General features: G+C 46.8%; 1 protein-coding gene across 3 annotated transcripts; it reads right to left on the minus strand.

Annotated features, from left to right (window-relative positions):
• Positions 1 to 667: 667 nt before the first annotated feature.
• Positions 668 to 8,966, minus strand: TGIF1 (TGFB induced factor homeobox 1). Of its 3 annotated transcripts, none has more exons than XM_017878320.1 (3): positions 8,581 to 8,966; positions 2,493 to 2,719; positions 668 to 1,709 (listed from the first exon to the last, which is right to left on the minus strand). In XM_017878320.1, the coding sequence occupies exons 1-3, from the start codon at positions 8,594 to 8,596 to the stop codon at positions 1,134 to 1,136; spliced, it is 819 nt and encodes a 272-aa protein (XP_017733809.1). In that variant the 5' UTR covers positions 8,597 to 8,966; the 3' UTR covers positions 668 to 1,133. The 3 variants fall into 3 exon arrangements, with proteins under 3 accessions (XP_017733809.1, XP_017733808.1, XP_017733810.1); XM_017878319.1 differs by lacking the exon at positions 8,581 to 8,966 and adding an exon at positions 7,330 to 8,568; XM_017878321.1 differs by lacking the exon at positions 8,581 to 8,966 and adding an exon at positions 3,817 to 5,352.
• Between the last annotated feature and the right edge of the window lie 21 nt (positions 8,967 to 8,987).

Raw genomic sequence — 8,987 nt, forward strand, 5'->3', positions numbered from 1 at the left:
ATTCCCTTCTGGCCATCTGGGCTTTCTAAGTGATTGTCTATCCCAACCAACTCCACTTGTACATAGCACCATTTTTTCACCAACTGTGACCTTGGAAAAGACTCACCTAATAAACTAACAATCCCACCATAGACAGAACCCCACTGTCTATTTCATCATTTTAGATAACATTTTAAGATGTTTTAAAAGGTAATTTCTCTGCAAATAGTATGCTATATTTGAATACAAATGTCTTAACTAAACATACCACTGAACAAATGTTAAAGGGTAACATGGAAAAAGGGCAAGAGATTGCTTGGGTTGTTTTCTTCTGTAAACTTAGCAATAACCAGATGCTTCAAGACTTTTCTTTATAACATGGCCATGTTTTAAACTACGCAGGACAGATCAGTAAGGGATTTAGTGGCTAGCTAAACACTGAAATGATTCATTTCAATTTGCCATGCAGTTTAAGTAAAGCTCTAAGGGCCTGCTATGCCTCCTATCAAGAGTAAATATCACACATCCTGTTTATGCAAACTGGCTTGTTGTCCACAGGTTTTCAAAGAGCTGTTGACACCCCCTAACACTGCACCCTACCCCTCAGCTTCCTGCTCACTGGGGTGCTATATTCCTCCTCATTTTTAAGAAGCGCCTCCCTCAACAGAAATACTCTGAATTACAACAATTTTTAAAGAAAATACTTTATTGTCATGAAAAAAAGGCATCAATCAACTAGATTCATACTTGTTTGAAAAAAAATGGAAAATTTATTAATTAGACAGTATGTGGGCATCCTGTTCCACATGGGAATGAGAAGATGCTATAGGTTCTCTAAGTATTGCACAGTCTGAAAAAATAACAAAAAAGGGGAAGGGGAGGAAAAAAAATCACATGATATTGGGAACCATCTCACATTATGAATAATCTACCAAGAAACATTTAAAAAAGAAAATCCTTTGTTTCTACAGTAGCTTTGAGTTTATAGTTCTTGGAATGACTGTATTCCATTGAAGACATCTCAGTAACAGGAAGCTGTTTTAGCAATCCCATGTGCAAATATTAATAAAAAATATATAAAATAATGCAATTTATCTCTTGCCTTCACCCCGGCAATCATGACATTTCTGAGAACTGTTTTGCTTGAAAATGGGTTAAGCTGTAAGTTTTGCCTGAAGCTCCATCTCTGCAGCCCGTTTGAGTGCAACATCCACTAGAAGCTGAAATCCACTAAAGTCCTGGTTGAGGTCCGGTGGAGTAGGGGGAGGAGTGTTGAAAAGACCACTCTGTGTATTTGTACTTGGTCCAGATTTACACGTGTCCTCTGGGTACATGAGAGAGGTGTCTGTGAAGTTGTTGGCCGCTATCTGCTGTATATCTGTGTTGTGTCCCACACCAACTGACTGGCAGAGAGAGAAAGGGACATCTTTCAATGTAGTCACAGTGGTATGGCAGATCACCGATGGACGAGCTAAAACTGATCCCGGGGACGACGGCTTGGGAGACAGTGGCCTCCCGAGGGTTGGGTTTGGCCCAGCTGTACAGGAATGAAAAGGGGTCTCCTCTAGAGCTGGCATGAAGTTTTTGATGCCCATCACGGACTCCACAGAGCTCGTTTCAGAAATCTTGGCCCCACGGCGGGAAATTGTGAACTGATTTGGATCTTTGCCATCCTTTCTCAGCATGTCAGGGAGGAGCCTGCGGCGGGCGTTGATGAACCAGTTACAGACCTGAAATCATATCGGTACGCTTTAACACTTGACTCATTCACTCAGCCAACGGGTTCTGAGAACGTTCTATGGGGTACCTAACTGATCTTGCTCTCTGTATTAAAGAAAGCACGAAAAGGCTTACCTGAACTTACAATGTTATTTCAAGGTATCTGAGCTCCGCCAAGAAAGCAAGCTATCTCCTGTCATAAACCTTCTAGTTTCTAATACAAATTTCCTTCTTTGTCTCTTCATACTTAAACCTTTTCAGGATGAAGAAAAAGATATAAAATCTCAAATGCTTAAAATGATTTGAGAGAGAGGTTTACCTTTCAACTCTCCCCATTTTAACCTATCACCTACTGCCCCAACATTTCAGTTAATCAACTACAGGAACACCTCTCCTTATGAAAAGGGCCACTCCTCCCAGTAACTGATTTTTCCCAGTTCAAATGACTATGTCAACAGACAGAACATGAATAACCTCACTGAAGTCGTCCTTGTTTAAATATCAAACCAGTTTCCTGGGCAATAGAGTAAGGTTTAACCTCCTTTTAATGTCTGTTGCATAAAGGAAGGTTCTTTCAGGCATTAAAGGAAATGTTATCTGACAGATGTCTGTCAAGTGTTTCTGTGTTCTCTAAATAGCTGGTTATTTGCTTTTAACACTATCAAGTTTACAATAAAAAGATACTCCTTCTGTCTTTGAGTGGAAAGGAGCTTAATGACTTGACACACAGGAATGCCATAAAATGACTTTGAAAATAAAAACGCATCTGTAAACCTCATGCTCTCTCTCTTTACCTGTAGTGTGGACAGGTGTGTTTGCTGGGACAGCAATGCTTTCTCCTGCTCGGAAGGATAGGCATTGTAGCGATGCTCATACAGCCAATCCCGAAGAATCTGCACAGACTCCTTGGGGAGGTTGCCCCTTCTCCTTCTCTTGCCTGAGCCAGCGGATGAAGAAAGGTCCAAGGGAATGTCCATGCTGTCCTCATCCTCAGTCTCACTGCCAGATGCTGCAACAATACCTAGGAAAGGACAAAGGCCAGTTGTCAATTGCTTTATAAGCACAGCAACTACTGCAAAGCTCACTTAGGCTGACCATTCAGTGTAACCATGCTTTCCCAACAACTGAGAGCGAGGGGAAGGAGCAGTGTTTTCTGTCCTGAATTCAGGGTACAAGTAAAAGTAATTTTGACTAGCACCACACGGGAGGTTCTCAACCAAACGCGAGATGCCTTTTCTCAGGCGCTTTCCTCTAGGATTCATTAACTTCTCACATTCCTTTTGAGTGATGCTCAGAAAACTCTTTCGTCTAATCATTGGAGGAGACAAACTGCACCCAAATGAATAACCTGCCACATTTGAAACATGAAGGGTGCTGTGGCAGTTGGAATGTGCCTACCAACCTTCCTTCTAAGATCAGTGCTAACTAGGAAAAGCAACCTAACCAGTATCCTAAGGTACATTTAAAATGTTACTCTTCCTCCTTCCTCTACTGAAGGTTTGAAATAAAAGGCGGCACTTGCACATTTTTTTCCACAGATATAAGGAAGGAAAATTACATACTACACTGAACCCAGTTAGTATTCTCAAGGTAAAATACATGTGAAAATTTTCTGCTAACACCATGCATGGTCATTGCTTATTCATTGCTATCTACATTGATTCGAAGTTAGACATCTACTTTAAATGGGCAGTACTAGTCACCTTTTATTAAATACAACCACTGATATTTTCAGTTTCATCACACAAAAATATTTTTCTACTACTGGTACTTTGGTAAGGTCAAAAGATGCCTAATGCTAAATGAATTAAAAATGTCTCCTAAATTTCAGTTACCAGTTTGATCTCAATCTAGAATAGAATACTACATATCAATAAGCAGAGTTTAGTCTTAAATGATTACATGACAAAGGAAACTGAATATGCAAGCCCCAGAGGAAGCTCTTTTGGCTGTAAGTACTTTAATCCTGCCAGAAATTTTAAGAATTCACAAGCCATAGAGAATATTTAAATCACAGACAGACTGGATTCAATAAAGCTTCAGACCTGGCCTTTACAGATATTTAAACATCATTCTGAACTTAAAAAAAAATTAAATAACAAACGCTATTAACTCCACCTTTCAAAAACTACAGCAGGCTACTCCGAATGACTAAAGAAATACATTCTTTTGCTTGTAGACAATCTAGAATCTTAAAAACAGAAATGAATTACAAACAATGGCATGCTTGAAAAAAATCAGCACTTCTATATTAGGGGAAGTAATTAAAATAACAAAAAATGTAAAGGTATGCATTTTTAGCTTTGTATGCTTTCTTTCCTCTGTAGTGTGTAATTTTGATTGAAAATATGACTTGACCTTAATTGAGCCAGTTCACCTTGACAGGAAATAAAAACGGAATATTCCTCTTAAGCTAAACACCATTTTTTTTAAAGGAATTTTTCCCACCCTTGTAATTGACTCTGACTTGGTGACACATTTTTAGTTTTGGACTGCAGGGGGCAGAAGGTGCTGCAGGGTATTCCTACAAAAGGCGGAACTCTCCAAAGACAAAGTAAAGCAAGTTCTAACAAAGAGGTGGATGATCTTGCAAATTCACTTTAGCCCATGGCTTAATAAACAGCTACAAATAAACCGCACAAGAATCCGAAGTTTTAACTGCCGTGTATTTGATATTTCCCTCCCCTGATGATTTAAGTTTCTGAAGTTTTTTAAAAGTGCCCATTTAAAACGGAAACTACTTTCACTATTGACAAGCTGAGACTTTCAAACCCATGTTGAAATTTGGGTGAAGAGCTATTAATGAAAAAGCTTAAAGATATTACAGCTGAGTTCCTGTCTCACATTGGCTTTGATAATTAAATAAATTGAACTTTTAAAAAAACGTGTCCAGTTAATTAAATGACTAAAGCAAATCTGAATACAGCAATTTGTTTAAACTCTCCAACATCTGAAAAGCCAGACATTCTTCTCAAGGCTATTATCTCCCTGCTTTTTTAATCCAGAAAAAGGGTGAAAATTTGCTCATTGAACAGTGAATTCCCAACTGTAAGTTGGTAATCACAGAGTTTGAAACAAAAAAAGCCCCTGAAGCCTGCCCTTTGATCTGCTTGCCTAGTTTGACAAGAAGGCTGATCTTTCAGAATAGGTTAGTGACACACAAAAGCAGGTTTCAGTTAAGCAACACCAAACTGCAGCGCGACTTTTCAGTTCATTTAAATAAATGAATGCCAGGCCTCTGGAACTCTTAACAAATATTTCCAATATGTGCACAAAAGCTGAAGTAACAGGAAGTTAAAACTTCAGTTCCTTGGCTACGCCAGCTGATATTTCACTGCAGTAAAACCACGTTTGCTGCTGTCAGGACTGTTTTCATTAAAACTCTCCCTCCTGGTTGTGGCTCAGCTTGGAAAAACAAAGACTTTTTTCCTCCTTACTCATTTCCTATTGTAACAGCGCTTTTGAAAAGTTTCCCGGTTAAGACTTGTTTCCAAACGTGTTGCTTTGCTTACACTTTAAAAAATGTGGCGGTGGGGAGGGTGGGGGCAGAATCACAAGTTTCTTTCACTCTATCCACATACAAGGAAATGTGTGGAAAGCCACAACATGGCCTGAGGATCCCACCGCTCTAAGCAGCGACCAACTTGTTCCTGCACTTTCTTTTTTCTTTTCTTTTTTTTTTTTTTTTTTGGAGACGGAGTTTCGCTCTTGTTGCCCAGACTGGAGTGCGAATGCCACAACCTCGGCTCACCACAACCTCCGCCTCCCGGGTTCAAGCGATTCTCTTGCCTCAGCCTCCCGAATAGCTGGGATTACAGGCATGAACCACCACGCCCGGCTAATTTTGTGTTTTTAGCAGAGACGGAGTTTCTCCGTGTTGGTCAGGCTGGTCTCGAACTCCCGACCTCAGGTCATCTGCTCGCCTAGGCCTCCCTAAGTGCTGGGATTACAGGCATGAACCACCGCGCCCGGCCCTGCACTTTCTTTTCTGAGTAGGTCGGTAACATCATGATGAGACAGGGAGGCACGGAGACACTGGTTGTGAAGAGACTCCAGAAATAAGATCGATGGGAAAAGTCGAGGTGCACAGTTAGGAAAAATCAAATTTAACCCAGCAAATTTCCTGACCAGAAGTTCTCCTTTGGGCCGGGAGCAATATCTCTTGCCTGTAATCCCAGAACTTTGGGAGGCCAAGGCGAGAGGACTTCTTTAGCCCAGGAGTTCGAGGCCAGCCTGGGCAACATAGCCGGACCCGCTCTCCAGGATAAAAAAAACAAAAACAAACAAACCAAAAAAAAAAAAAAAAAACAGTATCTCCTTGGGAGAAGCAACAGGAATCGCACACCCAAGCCACCAAATCCAAGGTGTGGTTGGCGACCCCAGCCAAAGAGCAATCCCAAAGGAGGAATTCAACAGTTAAAAACTGGGAGCAAAAAGACTTAGTGGATTTTCCTTATCGATCCTTCTGATTGTTTTTAAGCCATTTTAGGAGGTCTTTTGGCGTCACTCTCGGCTTTCTGGGAGGACACACTATTATCACAAACCAGTCTTACCAAACCACGGGCTCAAGAATGGAGCTGAAAGTGCACTTGTTTCAAGAGAACTTGAAAAGACTGTGGACTTCTATAAGACGGACAGTAAGGCGGGCCCGACTTCCTCAGGAGTCTTTCCAGAGCCGACGGGGAAGGCTCCCCCCTCCCAGGTAGTTTTAGAGGAGGACTGCGGAGGAGCACGGGGAGAGGGAGGGGCCCAAGGAGGAAAAAGCAAGTAGCTTTTGTTCTTCAGAGTTCCTCAGCCTCAAGTGAAATAGGCCGGCCCGCATACTGCACGAGTTAGCACAAGCAAACGAACTCCAGGTCCCAATAACTAGAAATGAGGCCGTGAATCTCACGTTCTCAGGGTCCTGGCCACCCCAGACTACTAGCCAGGGAAACCTAAAAAGGGAAAGAAACCCGGGCAACCTCGGCTCCCCCGACGAGCCCTGAACCAGTCGCAAAGTTTCCCCTTCAGCCCGTCCCCTTTCATTGTTTCCATGAGTCGGCGCCGGGGAGCTGGACCCTATGCGCCCTGGGATGGGGACCGCGGAAGTTCCCACCGATGCGGCCGGCGGGGCCCAGCCTTGGTCCCCAGCTCTGGGCAGAGGGCTCGCGGCTGTGGGAGGCGCGCCGCGGGAGGGGCAGGAGGACCCCGAGAGTGCAAAGGGGGTCGCCAGGGAGGACCAGGGCGTTGGGGGAAGGTAGGCGAAAGTGCCGCGGGAGTCGGGGAGACGCCAGGAAAGCCGTGGAAAAGGAGCACTTAGGATTCCCGAGGTGGGCGGGCGGGCCGTGTAAAGTAATCAGAGCTGCCCCCGCCAGAGCCCGAACAATGCGGGGAGCCCACCCCGGCGGAAGCCCGGCTCTGCGCTAGACTCATCCTTGAAACAGAGCCCTCACTTATTCCGGGGAGGCCCACCACAACAGACAGCGCGTCTCCCTAGACCTGTCAGTCCCCCCAAGGGTCGGCACGGCTTTCACTGGGCGCCTCGTCTCGGACGCTCCCCGCGCGTTTTCTCCCAGAGCCAATTCCCTGTCCCGAGTCCGCCCTCCGTATCGCGGGGAGGGGGCCTTAGGGCGTTCTACCGCCAACGACTACCAGTTGATCCGAGTTTCATGTTTAATTTCACTCTCGCTGGAAAAGCCTGGCGGCAGAGGAAAGCTCCGCGCGTTTCAGGGTCTCCCACAGAAACGCTGCCGAAGGAACCCCGCTGGCCTTGCGGCTGGCCCTCAGGAACGCCCCCCAGCGGGCTGGGTCTGAAAGAATGCGGAGTTCTAAACTCCAGGCGGCTCCCGAGCATGCGCAGTAGCGCCGCCCCGCCCGTCCGCTTCCCGAGCGATTAACTTCTGTTTTGAACCATTCCACATAAATCACAACAGAAACGCCACCTCCAGCCCACGGCGGAACACTCGGGGGACCTCCCAACCAGGGACTCAAAAGTTAACTTCAAAAGGGACTTCACATTCTTTGACCTTTCGGGGTGTTGTGTGTGCTTTCTTCCCCCGCCGGCCTCCCCCCTCCGGTGTATTTTGTTTTTAAACCAAACTGACGGCAAGTTTTAGTTGTAAAGCTTCCAGAACACTTCGTGGAAACAATGACAGCCTTGCTCTTTGCACTTACAACCAAGCCTGCTTGTCACATCTGGACACATTTTGACTGCATGCCGCTTGAAGCTGCTGGCCCTGGGTCCTAACTCTTCCTCCTGCCCCAAAATTCATCGTGGGAAAACTTTTAGAGACTGGGAATTTGTAAAAGTCTGGCTTTCCAGAGATGTTTACACCAGAGGGCGATGAAGGGGTCCAGAATCGCATTCCTTCGATCGTAAAAACACCACATCCCTAAAGAACACTGCTAGGGCCCGGCTGGGAGTAGGGGGGCGGCGGGGGCGGGGGAGTGGAACTTTCAGACAAAGGCGCGGCAGTCCAGCGGCCCCGGCCGCCTCGGGTCCGGATCGGGAAAAACGAGGTGGTGGGTCCTCCCTACTCGGACCCCATATCCCCAGCACGCGAGAAAGAGCGAGAAGCCACGCGGCGGCTGGGCCGAGCGTGGGGTGTCGGCGGAGACAATGAAACTTGCAGGCGCACAAACAAGGCACTGAGCGTGTTTCTTGACAACGTGCCAACAGCGTGGAGACGCTCGCCCCACAACAGCCCCTCGTGTTGTGTCTAGCAGGAAAACAGCCGCTGCCGTTTCAGACGCTGCCTCAACAAAGAGCACGGCCGCCGCTCCAGCATGAGAGCCCCTGGGTGGAAAAGTCCACCAAGTGACTCCGCGCGGCGCGGCGCGGCCGGGCCAGCACGTTTCCCCGGACTCGCGTCTCCCGGTGCGCGCAGCCCGCGGCCGCCTTACCTTTCTTGCCTTTCATTCTGGATCTCCCCTCCCAGCGCGAGGCAAGGCTGGGGTCTGGAGGGTCCAGGAACGGGAACACAGGGGACAAGCGAACGTCTCCTTCACAGCCGACTCTCCCGTAACTTGTAGGACGTGCTCCAGCCGTTATTGCTAAACAGGGCGCTCTGATCCCAGGCGTCCGCTCCTTGGGTGGAATTCAAGTGACACTTGGGCTTCCTCCCGCTGGGATCTTCTGGCAGCCGGCCGGGGGCTCTCCCTCGCCCAACTCTCTCCCCTCCCCTCTCCGCTCCTTTGTTCCCTGCTCCTGCTCGGCGCACCTCGGCGCTGTCAGAGTGAGAGAGGCGAGGAGGGAAGGTACAGGAGGTCCTGCCTCCGCCCCCAGCCGCCCGCCCCGTCCCCCTCCCGCC

Source organism: Rhinopithecus bieti, unplaced genomic scaffold (assembly GCF_001698545.2).
Source record: "Rhinopithecus bieti isolate Rb0 unplaced genomic scaffold, ASM169854v2 scaffold_11839, whole genome shotgun sequence".
NCBI classification, from domain to species: domain Eukaryota; kingdom Metazoa; phylum Chordata; class Mammalia; order Primates; family Cercopithecidae; genus Rhinopithecus; species Rhinopithecus bieti.

Excerpts from the sequence above, each read along its gene's own strand:
- TGIF1 (XM_017878319.1), bottom strand. The coding sequence starts at position 7,531 with ATGCTCGGGAGCCGCCTGGAGTTTAGAACTCCGCATTCTTTCAGACCC. Across the intron at positions 2,720-7,329 it reads CATGAAACTCGGATCAACTG|GTATTGTTGCAGCATCTGGC; the intron begins GTAGTCGTTGGC and ends GTCCTTTCCTAG. Across the intron at positions 1,710-2,492 it reads CACACCTGTCCACACTACAG|GTCTGTAACTGGTTCATCAA; the intron begins GTAAAGAGAGAG and ends ATATGATTTCAG.